This window comes from Biomphalaria glabrata, chromosome 3 (genome assembly GCF_947242115.1).
Source record: "Biomphalaria glabrata chromosome 3, xgBioGlab47.1, whole genome shotgun sequence".
Taxonomy (NCBI): Eukaryota; Metazoa; Mollusca; class Gastropoda; family Planorbidae; genus Biomphalaria; species Biomphalaria glabrata.
In genome coordinates, this window is record NC_074713.1 from 32359936 (window position 1) to 32378455 (window position 18520).

At 37.1% G+C, this 18520-nt stretch overlaps 1 protein-coding gene across 5 annotated transcripts in view; it reads right to left on the reverse strand.

Annotated features, from left to right (window-relative positions):
• Positions 1 to 18520, reverse strand: part of LOC106058438 (homeobox protein OTX2-B-like) — a 71356-nt gene that overhangs the window by 20603 nt on the left and 32233 nt on the right. For 3 of the 5 annotated variants that reach the window (XM_013215867.2, XM_056024563.1, XM_056024567.1), the window contains exon 3: positions 142 to 254. In XM_013215867.2, the coding sequence (XP_013071321.2) occupies positions 142 to 254 (113 nt within the window). Of the gene's footprint in view, positions 1 to 141; positions 255 to 12893; positions 13383 to 18520 lie in introns of those variants that run through there. The other 2 variants (XM_056024566.1, XM_056024564.1) reach the window with 2 other exon arrangements.

An 18520-nucleotide genomic window follows, 5' to 3' on the forward strand; every position in this document is an offset into this window, starting at 1 on the left:
TAGATATCTTCTAATTGTACTAGGTAGATATCTTCTAATTGTACTAGGTAGATATCTTCTAATTGTACTAGGTAGATATCTTCTAATTGTACTAGGTAGATATCTTCTAATTGTACTAGGTAGATAAATGACTGGACGTACCTGGTGAGGGTCAAGACTGTGTTGTTCCAATCCGTGGTGAAGGAGATGCTGGGAATGAGAAAAAAGTGTGGCGTGGTGGCGGTGATCTCCTTGATAGTTGTCTGTGGGCCAATCTGGAGACACATGTGCAGAGCATTGTCAGTTCTAATGCATTATTGTGTAAAGTTACAACAATTCAACATTGTCAGTTCTAATGCATTATTGTGTAAAGTTAGACAATTTACAACTATTCAACATTGTCAGTTCTAATGTACTAGTCGACCGGCGGCGTAGCATACGCCGCTATTTTGCAGGGCCGGCCTTAGGCCACTGCAGCCTATGCGACCGCATTGGGCCCCGCACTTTCATAGGACCCGCGCTAATTCTAGGTGTATAAATTATTAAATTAAACCAAACAATTTTCCCGCGACCTCCTGTCAATTTACCAGGAGATCCTGGAAATCTCCCGAAATTATAAAATATACGAAAAAGTCCTTAAAATATACGGAAATATATAGACAAAAATCGTCATTTTGGGGTGTCATTCACTATGGAAAACGCCAATCCTAAGCGTGATAAATAAAAACGGCATTATGCAGTAGCCATAATTGTGTAATCTGGTGATAGAAGCTTCTCGCGCCTCAAACTAATGAAGAATTACTTGAGGTCAACAATTCTCGTAGATAGATTGAAACATTTGGTAATTCCTGCTATTGAGCGTAATCTATGTAGGAAACAGAATTATTATGATATACTGTATGACTTTGTTACACGCAAGGCCCGTAAAGTAATTCTGTACGTAGTAAAGAATGAATAAAATGCATAGACGAATTATTTTCTAATACAAACTCTTAAATTTCACTTATTATCCGCTTCCCTACCCATTCTTGGCCCCGCAAAATCCGTTTCGCAAAGGGCCCCACAATTGTTAAGTCCGGTCCTGCTATTTATTGACCTGTGTATATACATAGTAGATTAGTTGTTCTCTTTCCATGACTTCTTGGTCACAATGGTTAAGTCCGGCCCTGCTATTTAGTGTTTGTAAAATGTTTTACATGTTTCGGAAGTTCCTTCAGAGTTGACAATAGTTAACTTGGGACAGTCCAGCGCGCAAACCGCACGACCAGGCAACCATCCATAGCGAAGGGTGAAAAAATACTTGTCCCCCCCCCCCCTCTTTTTTTCCTGAGCTGTGCTCTCTGTCACCTCGATAGTTCCTACAGAGTAGATTCCCCCCCCCTCTTTTTTACGTTAGGTACACAAAAAAAAAAAAGAGTGATCTTTCTTGGTTACAGAGGTCTGGCCCTGGTTACAGAGGTCTGGCCCTGGTTACAGAGGTCTGGCCCTGCTATTTTGTGAATACTTGTTCTCCCCCTAGAATTCCTTTACTTCTTGCTCACCCAAACTGTTGAGCGAAGAAGAGAATTATATATATAGAGATTATTGTGTAATGTTAGACAAGTTACAACAATTCAACATTGTCATTTCTAATGTATTATCGTGTAAAGTTACAACAATTCAACATTGTCATTTCTAATGTATTATCGTGTAAAGTTACAACAATTCAACATTGTCATTTCTAATGTATTATCGTGTAAAGTTACAACAATTCAACATTGTCATTTCTAATGTATTATCGTGTAAAGTTACAACAATTCAACATTGTCATTTCTAATGTATTATCGTGTAAAGTTACAACAATTCAACATTGTCATTTCTAATGTATTATCGTGTAAAGTTACAACAATTCAACATTGTCATTTCTAATGTATTATTGTGTAAAGTTACAACAATTCAACATTGTCATTTCTAATGTATTATTGTGTAAAGTTACAACAATTCAACATTGTCATTTCTAATGTATTATTGTGTAAAGTTACAACAATTCAACATTGTCATTTCTAATGTATTATTGTGTAAAGTTACAACAGTTCCAATCCTAGCACTCCTACAAATAGAACTAGAATGTTTCAAGTTTTAAACTTCTTGTAGTTGATGTGAAATATAGATTGGGACAAAGTTGAGCAGTACAGAATAGAATGTATTCTAAAGTCTTCCTAGTTGAGTACTTGTAGTAGGACTGTCGCTTTAATTGTTTATAATTGCCACATAGTCCACGGTGACTGTTAATATGGTGTTTATCTATGTTCAAGGCATAAGTAACTTAAGTATGGTGGAGTATTGTCTGAATTATTTTCACTTTTTCCCCGACACACATATATATACATTTTCTTCTTTCTTTGATTTGTGTGTGTGTACCGGGCCAAGGAGAGTCGGGGATATAAGGTTCAATGCCACATAAAATAATAAAATAATTTTCAGGCTGTTGTTTTTCTCTTTGGGCATATCTACAATATGAAATTCTTTGTCTTGACCACTGATTCATACATTAATAATCCCTTATTTTAACACTTGCTGTGGACAATAAAATACGAAAATGTAACCTTAAGCCTAGGACAACTAAGCCATTTTGAAATCAAAACCGCAACTGTTAAATTTACCAAAAAGAGATTTTTTTTATTGGAAACGCACAAAGGATGTCCTTTAATGTCAAAAGTACTTTAAGCACTTATGAGCACTTTTTTGATCGGAATTTTCATACCATATTGTTCTTTATGTTACATTTCCTAACAAATCTAGATTTTTAATGTAATTGTCAGAGTGAATGTGTGGAATTATCCTTAGATCATTGGGATTATCAAATGTGTTTGTAAATCGACCGATTTGCCCCCCCCCCCTTTTTCTCTCCTTGTCCAGGACGTCACAATGGAGAGCACCATACAGTGTGAGAAACTTGTGTACTTATCCAACTTAACCAATCCTAACCAGTAGTCCATTGAAAACCTATAACCGAGCAAGAAACAATCTGTAGCGACAGTCAATGCCCCCGAAGTGTTTCCAGCAGCTCCTCCAACTTTCAGGTTGTCTTTAAGTGGATGCAAGGTTTCCACAGGCGCCCCACCCTCTCGCTCTACTACTGATGAAGACAGATCGTATTTTAGTACCTCAACAAGGGAACTAACTAGTGGTTGGAAAGGTTGCTAGATTTATGTTCCCCTTTTTTTGTTTGTTCTACAAAGCTTCTCTCGTCTCCCTCTGTCTGGTAGGCCTACAACACGTTAGTTCTGCCACTGACCATCTTGAATCAAGTGGAAACTTTGCACAGTTATTTACTGTCGAATAGAACACTTAAATCAATCAACATATTAACCAAATTGTTAATTAAATAGTGGTAATTAATTAATTATGTTTGATATAAAAAGGGAAATAATTCTTACAATATTGAGAGATACTGTTGTAAATGTGACGTTATTCCCCTTAGATTAGTGTTCTTGTTTTTGTTTTTTAAAGTATTTTATATTTAGGTTGTTTTTTTTTTACTACACTAAAAATGTATTCACTGATGAAAGGAAGCCTTTTATTGTTCAAGTTCAGTTTCTACCTGTACCTACTTCCTGGTGACACGCTACAACTCTATCATCATCACTGGAATCACGTGACTAATCAAATAGTGGTTTAGACCAAAATGTCTGTGTCAGCAAACTCTCCCCCCCCTCCCCGCTTAATCTTATCTAATGACTGCTGTGTGTCCATGTTGACTAACGTGGACGTAAAGGTGATGATAGATGTTTGATGAAAGATGTTTGATGAAAGATGTTTGATGAAAGATGTTTGATGTTTCTAGCGTATTGAAGTTTTCAAATCACTTCTTCTCTAAGTCTTCAATCAATAAGTGTGACGACTCTCTCTAGATACCAGTGTGGCAGTCCTTCAGATGGAGACTTGCAGCCCTAACTTAATCTGTTCTAAGGCTCTTAGCATCTCAGGAGATTTCAGATTTTTTTTTAGCCTTAATCGGATACACCTACTAATAAGGGATGCGCACAATCCGCTCTCTAATCCAGAATTTCAAATGACAATCCCGAGCCGATGAATAGATTAAAGAAGAAGACTTGATAAAAAGCAAGGAGTACAAGCTGAAGAAACATTGCCAGAGAGGAAGTCTGAAGTGAGCACATCCAAGCTAGCTAGGGACTAGGTTTCATTCAATGTGAGCAAGGAGCAACGCAAAGATGTGTTTTTATTTCCTAGAGATTGTATTATGGTCACGTGACAAGAAGTCATGATGATATTGGGACAGGAGTAACTATGGGACGTTTTCTGATTGGATGAACTATTTTTTTTTAATTTTCAATTGGATAAATATTTGAATAAAACCGTCCCTAGTACGTAGATAAAACTATTCTACTTTGATGGACTACTTTACGACATTGATGGATTACTTGCATAGCTTGTAAGTAGGATAATAACATTTTGGTTGAATAGATCTAGTGTCTAGTGTAGTTATTTTATTATTATTTTTTATTACAAAACATTAAGATCTTTATTTGTATGTCCAATCCCTCATTTGTATGACCTACCTTTAATACATATGGCTATCTAAATTCGTATGACCTATCTTAAATTTATATGACCTATCCTAAGACATTTGGTATAACTCTCCTCTCTGATTGGGTCTGCCACTTCGCTAGGTGACAGCTGCATGCTCTGTGTGAAGCTAACGAACTAGATCTAGAAGATTTCTTGCCATCTCTTTCTCTCTAGCACTTTCATTGCCTTTTGTTTTTCTACAACAATTATGTCCCACCTACGTCACATCCGTCCCCACAGTGACTCATTGGAAGTCACTCGTTTCTTTCATGCGGCCCTGGATACGGTCCTGAACTCATTTCAAAACATTGTTAAGGCTCCAGCTAGAAGAGATGGGTAACAAGCCCCCCCCCCTGCCCACCAGTCCATAAAGGAAAGTCAGATGTCTGAAAGAGTCACCAACCCTCACAACAAACTGACCTGCGTCTTTCTCTTGACCACGTCCAGCTTTGGGTTTCAATGTTTTAAAGATCAAATAACAACATTATGATGCAAAGATAGTGTGTTGAAGTCAAGATAGTGTGTTGAAGTCAAGACAGTGTGTTAAAGTCAAGATAGTGTGTTGAAGTCAAGATAGTGTATTGAAGTCAAGATAGTGTGTTGAAGTCATGATAGTGTGTTGAAGTCAAGACAGTGTGTTAAAGTCAAGATAGTGTGTTGAAGTCAAGACAGTGTTTTGAAGTCAAGATAGTGTGTTGAAGTCAAGACAGTGTGTTAAAGTCAAGATAGTGTGTTGAAGTCAAGATAGTGTGTTGAAGTCAAGATAGTGTGTTAAAGTCAAGATAGTGTGTTAAAGTCAAGATAGTGTGTTAAAGTCAAGATAGTGTGTTAAAGTCAAGATAGTGTGTTGAAGTCAAGATAGTGTGTTAAAGTCAAGATAGTGTGTTAAAGTCAAGATAGTGTGTTAATGTCAAGATAGTGTGTTAAAGTCAAGATAGTGTGTTGAAGTCAAGATAGTGTGTTAAAGTCAAGATAGTGTGTTGAAGTCAAGATAGTGTGTTAAAGTCAAGATAGTGTGTTAAAGTCAAGATAGTGTGTTGAAGTCAAGATAGTGTGTTAAAGTCAAGATAGTGTGTTGAAGTCAAGACATTGCACGTTAGTTCTGCCAGTGTCGTTGCTTCCAACCCCTCTGTCCATGGACTGTGAAAACTGACTCTTGTCAAGCTGACTGCCTGGGGTGGTGCTCTTCGACTGACTCTGGTCAAGCTGACTGCCTGGGGTGGTGCTCTTCGACTGACTCTGGTCAAGCTGACTGCCTGGGGTGGTGCTCTTCAACTGACTCTGGTCAAGCTGACTGCCTGGGGTGGTGCTCTTCAACTGACTCTGGTCAAGCTGACTGCCTGGGGTGGTGCTCTTCAACTGACTCTGGTCAAGCTGACTGCCTGGGGTGGTGCTCTTCAACTGACTCTGGTCAAGCTGACTGCCTGGGGTGGTGCTCTTCAACTGACTCTGGTCAAGCTGACTGCCTGGGGTGGTGCTCTTCAACTGACTCTGGTCAAGCTGACTGCCTGGGGTGGTGCTCTTCAACTGACTCTGGTCAAGCTGACTGCCTGGGGTGGTGCTCTTCAACTGACTCTGGTCAAGCTGACTGCCTGGGGTGGTGCTCTTCAACTGACTCTGGTCAAGCTGACTGCCTGGGGTGCTGCTCTTCACCCTTGCTATCAATTCGATGACAGGGACCTAGAACTAGTGCCTGACCTAGAACTAGTGCCTGACCTAGAACTAGTGCCTGACCTAGAACTAGTGCCTACCAATCTCCAAGATTACACACCAAACGTAATGTGACTGTAACTAATCAGAGACTTAAAGGTTAAAGGTTAAACAAACACAGCTGTTGCCCAGCTCAATAATGTCAACACACACCCAACAAGCAGATCTGCTTCCTATCGTCAAGAAACTCAATGATCGTGTAGCTCTTCTGTACGTGAAACCACAGACTTCTATATTATACCTAGACTGGAAATCGGAAACAAATTCTTATCCGTGATTGATCGCTTCACAGACCTATATATATATATATATATATAGAGAGAGAGAGATTTTTATGTACGTAACTCTTTTTCAAGCTCCAATCAATCTTTTCTGTCTTAGAAAAGTAATGATCTTTAGTTTTCAAAGTTTAGAAATAATGCAAAATCATTTCTTGGATTTTCTTTAGAATGGTCTGTTAATCACAGAACTATATATTCACACAAATATATGAAACAAAGCCATTTCCTGTTAGTTTCCATTGAGATAATGTTTAAAAATCCTAGATCGAAATAATTCATGTTTGTTGATTTTAATCAACTTATGTACATTTAAATAGATTGATTAACTAGATATTTCTAGATTATTTATCTAAAAATTGCAAAATAATAATTATGAGACGAGAGTATTATTATTTTTGATGTTCAATTACTAGATCTAGATCTAAAAATTAAATTATGTGTTACATAGGTTAGAGTTGAAAAAAAAACACATCTTTACTTCTTTGAACTACTTTACAAAACAACGCCTTGATCCAACTTTCTAAAAAATTTTCACGACATTTTTTGTAGTGTTAAAAAGTCTCCATGTCCAGTCTAGATATAAGTCTATGCGTGAAACTCAATGATTGTGTAACTCTTGTGTACGTGAAACTCAATGATTGTGTAACTCTTGTGTACGTGAAACTCAATGATTGTGTAACTCTTGTGTACGTGAAACTCAATGATTGTGTAACTCTTGTGTACGTGAAACTCAATGATTGTGTAACTCTTGTGTACGTGAAACTCAATGATTGTGTAACTCTTGTGTACGTGAAACTCAATGATTGTGTAACTCTTGTGTACGTGAAACTCAATGATTGTGTAACTCTTGTCTATGCGTGAAACTCAATGATTGTGTAACTCTTGTGTACGTGAAACTCAATGATTGTGTAACTCTTGTGTACGTGAAACTCAATGATTGTGTAACTCTTGTGTACGTGAAACTCAATGATTGTGTAACTCTTGTGTACGTGAAACTCAATGATTGTGTAACTCTTGTGTACGTGAAACGATTAAATGGGCAACAAAATGACAGAAAACGAAAAGAAAGAGTTCAAAGCGTGTCAGTATTTGAACGCGTGCTTGCCAGTTGGCTCAGTGCAAAATTTGCCTAATTTAGGCATTCAACATATTAGAATGATACTAGTTCCAAAAATTGCTTAATCTAAGCCTAATGCATTCAACATTTTAGAATGAAATTAGTTCATCGAGAGAAGGCTGATAACTCAACAAACTAACAGCAAGAGTTTCGTGTCACACAAACTACAAGTCAGCCATGACGGTCTGTTGTAAAGATGGTTACCTATGAAACAAAGTCGCAACTAAAGCACAGGAATGACTAAGCAAAAAGTAAGAGAAACAGTGTTCCGGCGTGATACGTTATTTAGGAGGAACATTTAGAAAGCAGACTAACTTATCTTAGCTAATAGGACAAGAACAAAATGTCAGCTAATAGGATATGAACAAAGTGTCAGCTAATAGGACATGAACAAAGTGTCAGCTAATAGGATATGAACAAAGTGTCAGCTAATAGGATATGAATAAAGTGTCAGCTAATAGGATATGAACAAAGTGTCAGCTAATAGGACATGAACAAAGTGTCAGCTAATAGGACATGAACAAAGTGTCAGCTAATAGGACAAGAACAAAATGTCAGCTAATAGGATATGAACAAAGTGTCAGCTAATAGGACATGAACAAAGTGTCAGCTAGTAGGACATGAACAAAGTGTCAGCTAATAGGATATGAATAAAGTGTCAGCTAATAGGACTTGAACAAAGTGTCAGCTAATAGGACATGAACAAAGTGTCAGCTAATAGGACATGAACAAAGTGTCAGCTAATATGATATCAACAAAATGTCAGCTAATAGGACATGAACAAAGTGTCAGCTAATAGGACATGAACAAAGTGTCAGCTAATATGATATCAACAAAATGTCAGCTAATAGGACATGAACAAAGTGTCAGCTAATAGGACATGAACAAAGTGTCAGCTAATATGATATCAACAAAATGTCAGCTAATAGTAAGGACTTTAACAAAGTTTGGAACCTTTGCTTTCCGTTTCAAAATCGATGATATTTTGTGTTTAAGTTTGCTGGTTGCTTGAAAACGACTTTCCGTGACTAAAATCTATTAAACCAGGAGCCAGTAACAGACTTCAAAATTGAGAAAGACTCGAACACAAAACTAATGTAGAAAGCACAACAGATCTATTTAGACTTAAAATAGCAGAATCATAAAACTGTCTTGAGTTTTGGGTTGCATTGATCAATTGTGGACTTGTGTGCATTGGTTCAGTTCTTGTTAACGATCAGATTGTGACAGCTGGTTTAGATTGTGTTCCAAGTGTGTGTGTGTGTGTGTGTCTACTACTTCATTATAAAATGCTGCTAAAGAAGGCAGACAAAAATGCTAACGCTATTAGGGCAAGGAGCAAAAGCGCTGGGGTGAGGGGGGCAGGGATAGATATTATTTCAAAATGTAACCCAATAAACTATATTGCTGTTGGAATGTAAAAAAAAAAAGTTTTTGTCTTATCTTGTTACTGTCCACCGTTATGGACATTTGTCTTTGTTACTTTGTCTTTGTTACTATGCCTTGTCACTAGGTCTATCACTAAGTTTATCTTGTCTGTATAAATATACAATCATTTCTTTTGAGCGGCTCGAGAAGCCACTATTGACTTTATGCTTTCTGTCCGTCTGATACGTTTAAATGTCAACAACTAAAAGCGTTTTTGAACATTCCATTTCACCATCGCCTGAGCCCGGGCTATAACAGCACTTCAAACTAGGAATCAAAACCAAGTCCTTATTGTGAAGAAAGGATAGAGAAGAATAGAAAACTTGTGCATTGAAACTCTCGTTTTACATACTAAATTTTTACCAAAAAAATTGGTTACTTTTATGAAACAACTTCTTGCCTGGCGGTTTTCAAGTTGCAACAACTTTCACAAAAGTGAACAACTTTCACAAAAGTGAACAACTTTCACAAAAGTGAACAACTTTGTCGTACTTCAACGTGACAAGCTTTTCCAATGACAGGAACTGTGTTTCTAGTTGGTGGTGAGATCAACATGGGACAGACGGGAGGACAGCATACAACTTATTTTCTTTTTTCGGGACCGCTATAAGAGAAGTGAGACTTATATAAATGGTTTCGAGTGAGAACTGGCCAATGTAAGCCATCTTGTGGCCAGGTTTCTTTGTAGTGTCAGCAAAATGACAAAAATGTTCTTTCATTTAAATTTTTGTTTTTTTTGTTTTGTTTTGGTTTCAATTATTGTTAAATTTTGGTTTTAGTTCCCTTGCGTCTGTTTATTTTCAGAAAAGTTCTAGAACCTCTGTATCTTGACTAACTTATGAAACACTGTATAGTTGACTAGAGAATCAGTTGAAGTCTGTCATGAAATCAGTCAGTAAGTAACGTGGTATACTGGACTCACAGATCAGTTCGAATCATTCAGAAGGAAGGTCATCGTTAAGACACAAGATCAAAATGTGACCTGATTCGTGCTGATTGGAAATAGACTTTGGCATTAACATAGTTGTCTGTCTGTGTGTGTGTACATGAGATAGTGTACAAAGACAATAGTTGTCTATATGTGTGTGTGTACATGAGATAGTGTACAAAGACAATAGTTGTCTATATGTGTGTGTGTACATGAGATAGTGTACAAAGACAATAGTTGTCTATATGTGTGTGTGTACATGAGATAGTGTACAAAGACAAACTTACATGAAAATACAGTGAAAAAAAAAGTTCATTAATGAGGAGGAATGGGAGAGAGGGGGGGGGGGCATTAACAAATGTTTGACCAGTCAGAGGCTTTGTTTTCATCTTGACCTGCGTACGAAAAGGCCGGTATAAGTTTGTCAGTCCCCTATGACTTTGTCAGTCCGTCGGAATTCCTTAAAAGCGGTATATAAAATGTTATTTCAGCATCTGCGACCTGAAGACTCAGAAAACAAAGCCTTTTTATTAAATTAACCCTTTCGACGCGTGTGGCAAATTAGCCTCTATACATTAGAATTGTAATTCCGTATTGTATGCTCTCTTGTCATAAAGCTCAGCACTTTAAGGGTTAAATATGCACATTGAAGTTTCATATGTGTACACCACTTTTAAAACAAATTACAAATATTCTAATTACAAAATGTTAACTAAAGTCTAGAATTATGAAATACACGGAGTAAAATAAAAGGTATGTAAAATTTATGCGCATATTATAAACATTATTTTTAAATACGGTTTGAATTGGCAGCTCGTGGTATTAAGTTTATTGCAAAGTTCTCTGAATAGTCTGTCGTGCTAGTGCAGCTGTCACATAGAAGGGCCCAAGGGTTTGATTCCGTAATATCTTATTTGTTTAGTTTGATTCAGTAATATCTTATTTGTTTAGTTTGATTCAGTAGTATCTTATTTGTTTAGTTTGATTCAGTAATATCTTATTTGTTTAGTTTGATTCCGTAATATCTTATTTGTTTAGTTTGATTTAGCAATATCTTATTTGTTTAGTTTGATTCAGCAATATCTTATTTGTTTAGTTTGATTCAGTAATATCTTATTTGTTTAGCTTGATTCAGTAATATCTTATTTGTTTAGCTTGATTCAGTAATATCTTATTTGTTTAGCTTGATTCAGCAATATCTTATTTGTTTAGTTTGATTCAGTAATATCTTATTTGTTTAGCTTGATTCAGTAATATCTTATTTGTTTAGTTTGATTCCGTAATATCTTATTTGTTTAGCTTGATTCAGTAATATCTTATTTGTTTAGTTTGATTCAGTAATATCTTATTTGTTTAGTTTGATTCCGTAATATCTTATTTGTTTAGTTTGATTCAGTAATATCTTATTTGTTTAGTTTGATTCAGTAATATCTTATTTGTTTAGTTTGATTCCGTAATATCTTATTTGTTTAGTTTGATTCAGTAATATCTTATTTGTTTAGCTTGATTCAGCAATATCTTATTTGTTTAGCTTGATTCCGCAATATCTTATTTGTTTAGCTTGATTCAGTAATATCTTATTTGTTTAGCTTGATTCAGCAATATCTTATTTGTTTAGCTTGATTCCGCAATATCTTATTTGTTTAGCTTGATTCAGCAATATCTTATTTGTTTAGCTTGATTCAGCAATATAGCTTGACGTCAACTTAGTTTTGAACTCACTCCTTACGAGTTGTACATCGTACAGCCAATGACCAGATCAAAGACCCTACATCGTACAGCCAATGACCAGATCAAAGACCCTACATCGTACAGCCAATGACTAGATGAGACAAAGACACAACTCTGGAGTTCAAATCTATTGAGACTAGATTTCTTTTCGAATAGCCGTGACCCTTGGCTTATTCGTGGCACTAAACTATCACGCAATTCGTCACACCAATGCATTGCCCCCAGAGATTTACTTTAGGTGTCAATCTTCTAGTAGTCTTTGTTATTAGTCAACCCATCTTCTAGTAGTCTTTGTTATTAGTCAACCCATCTTCTAGTAGTCTTTGTTATTAGTCAACCCATCTTCTAGTAGTCTTTGTTATTAGTCAACCCATCTTCTAGTAGTCTTTGTTATTAGTCAACCCATCTTCTAGTAGTCTTTGTTATTAGTCAACCCATGTCTCGGTAGTACGCCACACCCAACTTGAAGAGTTCAGTGGAAAGAAAACAAATGTTGTTCATTTCATTGATTTCCTTGTCTGGACACTCTAGAAGCCTTTGTGTCCCAAGTCTCCTTACTAAACCTATATAGTCTCCTTACTAAAGCTATATAGTCTCCTTACTAAACCTATATAGTCTCCTTACTAAACCTATATAGTCTCCTTACTAAACCTATATAGTCTCCTTACTAAACCTATATAGTCTCCTTACTAAACCTATATAGTCTCCTTACTAAAGCTATATAGTCTCCTTACTAAACCTATATAGTCTCCTTACTAAACCTATATAGTCTCCTTACTAAAGCTATATAGTCTCCTTACTAAACCTATATAGTCTCCTTACTAAACCTATATAGTCTCCTTACTAAACCTATATAGTCTCCTTACTAAAGCTATATAGTCTCCTTACTAAACCTATATAGTCTCCTTACTAAAGCTATATAGTCTCCTTACTAAACCTATATAGTCTCCTTACTAAACCTATATAGTCTCCTTACTAAACCTACAGTCTGTTCAATAGGTCTAAAAACAAAGTTTATGTATGACTTATTTCTGTGAACTAGAAGCGAATGTCTTCTAAATGGCCAATGTCAAATACTAGAAATAACTGGCTAAGGCATGGTGAATACACTAGGCTGTTAGATAATTAGTGACATTTCATTACTTACATGTTGGACAAGAACACTCGCCGTGTCCACACACAGAACAGTTGGACAATCTCGTCATCCACAAGTAATCTCCCTTAATCTGGACATAGGAAGTGGCGATTTAACGTTTAAAAAGTTGATTCCAAACTCAATGAAAAATAGTACGAATTGTCTCTGCACTCACACACTTGTAACAAATTAAGTCAAATATATTAACCCAGAATTAGTCCAGGGGAAAAAAAGCAACTAATTGCTTGATCCTCGGCTGTAATCAACTTAAGAAATGACTGAACTTCTAATCCGCTTGTGTCCCCAGACCATGTCCAGTGGTCAACACCTCACTACTAGTGATAAGCTTGAAGAATGAACCAAGAGAAATGAGGGGTGGGGGTGGAAGCCCTAATGATGGCAGTGATTAGAGAAAGACTCAGCTTTTGCTCAAGTCTACCTAAGCCGGATCAACTGCATGCGTGACCTCGCACTGAGACCACGCAGACCAAGCTATCAGATTTTCAACACTGGCCTTCTACCAACCGAAATTTTGGCCACGCCCCGTCTGCCAAGCAGGGACATCGCGATCGACAAACAGATTAGTTAGCTCCGCCTCTACCCATACCAGCACGCGCCTTTGACGAGGACGGTGACAGCAGTAGTGATAGAATGAAGCTGTGAAGACTTAAGTCCCTTGGCCACCCCAGCAACTCAACGACGAGGTTTGAAATAAATAGGTCAACCCAAACATACCAACAATGTAACCTGTTTTTTATATTTAGCTCTACTAATCTAGCGAAGTTATTTGAAAGTCAAGCAGGAATCAACAGTAGCGTGTGTCTCTTAGTTCTTACTTAACACATTTGGAAAGACAAAAAAAAAAAAAAAAGGGGGGGGGGGTCTGTAACGTCTGTATATATTAACATGCACGACTAGATTGAAATTTGGATAACGTCTGTAAATTATAAGATTCTGTTTTCTATTCTATCTGTGTAGCCGTGTTTGGTTACTTCATGTGTGTAAATACTTGAAAGTCTTTCATTCATGAATGTCTCGGGTCTTCGTGGTCCAGTCTTTCTTTCAATCTATTTATTGACTTACGTCGGAAGTCTTGTTCTATGAATCAATACTTAAAGAAAACTAAGATATGTCTAGTTTCATTCTCAAGATATGTCTAGTTTCATTCTCAAGATATGTCTAGTTTCATTCTCAAGATATGTCTAGTTTCATTCTCAAGATATGTCTAGTTTCATTCTCAAGATATGTCTAGTTTCATTCTCAAGATATGTCTAGTTTCATTCTCAAGATATGTCTAGTTTCATTCTCAAGATATGTCTAGTTTCATTCTCAAGATATGTCTAGTTTCATTCTCAAGATATGTCTAGTTTCATTCTCAAGATATGTCTAGTTTCATTCTCAAGATATGTCTAGTTTCATTCTCAAGATATGTCTAGTTTCATTCTCAAGATATGTCTAGTTTCATTCTCAAGATATGTCTAGTTTCATTCTCAAGATCTGTCTAGTTTCATTATCAAGATATGTCTAGTTTCATTCTCAAGATATGTCTAGTTTCATTCTCAAGATATGTCTAGTTTCATTCTCAAGATATGTCTAGTTTCATTCTCAAGATATGTCTAGTTTCATTCTCAAGATATGTCTAGTTTCATTCTCAAGATATGTCTAGTTTCATTCTCAAGATATGTCTAGTTTCATTCTCAAGATATGTCTAGTTTCATTCTCAAGATATGTCTAGTTTCATTCTCATTAGGCATCAAATGAGTCGAAAAAATTCAGTCTAGTTTAGCACTGACATCTCATGGCTAGTCTAGCACTGACATCTCATGGCTAGTCTAGCACTGACATCTCATGGCTAGTCTAGCACTGACATCTCATGGCTAGTCTAGCACTGACATTTCATGGCTAGTCTAGCACTGACATTTCATGGCTAGTCTAGCACTGACATCTCATGGCTAGTCTAGCACTGACATTTCATGACTAGTCTAGCACTGACATCTCATGGCTAGTCTAGCACTGACATTTCATGGCTAGTCTAGCACTGACATTTCATGACTAGTCTAGCACTGACATTTCATGGCTAGTCTAGCACTGACATTTCATGACTAGTCTAGCACTGACATCTCATGGCTAGTCTAGCACTGACATTTCATGACTAGTCTAGCACTGACATTTCATGGCTAGTCTAGCACTGACATTTCATGACTAGTCTAGCACTGACATCTCATGGCTAGTCTAGCACTGACATTTCATGGCTAGTTTAGCACTGACATTTCATGACTAGTCTAGCACTGACATCTCATGGCTAGTTTAGCACTGACATTTCATGACTAGTCTAGCACTGACATTTCATGGCTAGTTTAGCACTGACATCTCATGGCTAGTTTAGCACTGACATTTCATGACTAGTCTAGCACTGACATCTCATGGCTAGTTTAGCACTGACATTTCATGACTAGTCTAGCACTGACATCTCATGGCTAGTTTAGCACTGACATTTCATGACTAGTCTAGCACTGACATTTCATGGCTAGTCTAGCACTGACATTTCATGACTAGTCTAGCACTGACATCTCATGGCTAGTCTAGCACTGACATCTCATGGCTAGTTTAGCACTGACATTTCATGACTAGTCTAGCACTGACATCTCATGGCTAGTTTAGCACTGACATTTCATGACTAGTCTAGCACTGACATTTCATGGCTAGTTTAGCACTGACATCTCATGGCTAGTTTAGCACTGACATTTCATGACTAGTCTAGCACTGACATCTCATGGCTAGTTTAGCACTGACATTTCATGACTAGTCTAGCACTGACATCTCATGGCTAGTTTAGCACTGACATTTCATGACTAGTCTAGCACTGACATTTCATGGCTAGTCTAGCACTGACATTTCATGACTAGTCTAGCACTGACATTTCATGACTAGTCTTGCACTGACATCTCATGGCTAGCCTAGCACTGACATCTCATGGCTAGTTTAGCACTGACATTTCATGGCTAGTCTAGCACTGACATTTCATGACTAGTCTAGCACTGACATCTCATGGCTAGTGTATCATTGACATCTCATGGCTAGTGTATCATTGATATCTCATGGCTAGCCTATCATTGATATCTCATTGCTAGTGTATCATTATTAAGAATCTAACACTGACATGTGACAAGTGTAGTTATGCAATGAATTCCACGGACATTCGGATGTGAAGACATGAGTATAGTCCCCATCGTGAGATTCAAATCTGGTTTTATTGTTCCAATCCAATGAACATTAAATGGGATTAGAAAGTTCTGGAGACCTATAGAGAGACCTGGAGATCTAGAGACCTATAGAGAGACCTGAAGATCTAGAGACCTATAGAGAGACCTGGAGATCTAGAGACCTATAGAGAGACCTGGAGATCTAGAGACCTATAGAGAGACCTGAAGATCTAGAGACCTAGAAATATCGAGACCTGAAGATCTAGAGACCTAGAAATATAGAGACCTGAAGATCTAGAGACCTAGAAATATAGAGACCTGAAGATCTAGAGACCTAGAAATATAGAGACCTGAAGATCTAGAGACCTAGAAATATCGAGACCTGAAGATCTAGAGACCTAGAAATATCGAGACCTGAAGATCTAGAGACCTAGAAATATAGAAACCTGCAGATCTAGAGACCTAGAAATATCGAGACCTGAAGATCTAGAGACCTAGAAATATAGAGACCTGAAGATCTAGAGACCTAGAAATATCGAGACCTGAAGATCTAGAGACCTAGAAATATCGAGACCTGAAGATCTAGAGACCTAGAAATATAAAAACCTGCAGATCTAGAGACCTAGAAATATAGAGACGTGAAGATCTAGAGACCTAGATATGTTCAAAAATCCTTATAGTAGTTTTAGGCCTAATATTTAAGTCCTAACCAAATGGATAAGTCCTAAATGGATAAGTCCTATCTTCATTTCTTGGACTGTCCAACTTTCAACAATCTACGCTTGACTGAACAGAGTTTTCCAAAAAGCATTGTCCACTCTTCTGACCACTGGTCAAATATGGACACATGTTTTCCAATGTGATGAAATATCTAATCAGTCAGATTGATGCTATCACAACAAGATGGTCAACAATCACTGACCACAATGTCTGTAGGGGACAAACTCTAATAGGATCATGATAATATTGGTGAGACGCTATTGTCCAGTCCGCGGTTGGTCAAGAAAACATTGGACGTTATGGTCCCCATTGTTAAGACATTATGTTTGACCGACTGTTCAAGTGGGTCGCCATAGTGTTTCGCTTTTCGAGGAGAGAGTGTAGGCCAGAGGTCATTGATTACAATGGGGCCTGATGTACAGACTAAAAGTCCAAATGACGAACTGACCAAAGATGAATAGTAAACTATGCCCAGCCTTTGAGGAATTTGGTTTAGTTGAAACATTTGAGTCTTTGACTTCAGATTGAAATACAATCTAGTACAATAGAGCCAACGTATGAGAAATACAATCTAGTACAATAGAGCCAACGTATGAGAAATACAATCTAGTACAATAGAGCCAACGTATGAGAAATACAATCTAGTACAATAGAGCCAACGTATGAGAAATACAATCTAGTACAATAGAGCCAACGTATGAGAAATACAATCTAGTACAATAGAGCCAACGTATGAGAAATACAATCTAGTACAATAGAGCCAACGTATGAGAAATACATTCTTGGAAAACATTTTTTGAAATAAAACAATAGGATGTGCAGTGGCGTAGTGAGTGGAGGGCAAGGGGGGCACGATGCCCCGGGTGCCACCCTTAGGGGGCGCCACACGTTGTCCATATTTCTATATTTCTATGTGATGTTCATAGAAAATGGGGGGGGGGGGAGCGCAAATAAAGCTACTTGCCCCGGGCGTACGTTTTGCTCTAGCCTCTGAGGATGTGTGTGTGTGTCGCCGGGTCCACCAACATGCCCATATTAAATAAAAGTAGCTAAAGAGTACAATCACATCAGCAAGATTGGGTTGGGGAGGAGGGGGGTGTTACAGAAAACAATGACGTCATCTCTCTATCAACTTTATTTAGACCAACCCTTTTTTTTAGCGGCCCCTGTAAGAGGAAAAGTCGCTATTAGGTCTGTGCAAATTGTCCGTCTGTCTGAGATCTCATAAACTCGAAGAGAAATGACCCAACTATTATTTCACCATGCGATGCGGCTTGCAAAGTTTAGGTGCAACGGCTACTTTTTGTTTTCTAAGAGCAAACCGTTTAATTTATAAAATTAATTATGCAAGCGATTTTTTTTTTATAAAAATACACCAATTCTAAAACAAAACATAAGTGTAAGGGAGATAATGTTACAATATGTTAACAAAGAAAGAATTTTTTTTTATTTTGTTATTTTCAGTATCACTAGGTCAAATATAGTTATCAAATGTACACGAAATGTTCACAACAAATAGAAATATTTGGTAATTGTGTTGCGTTTTTTTTTCTGCTAAAATTAAAAATTTCAATTACTCAATAATGTGTGTTTTATTCAAGCTACTAACAACTAAGGAATATATTTATTTATAATTTGGAAAATGTATAATTCAAATACATAACACAATCGGACCCCCATACGTTATGTTGTTTTATTTAGTACTAGAGTGGCCTT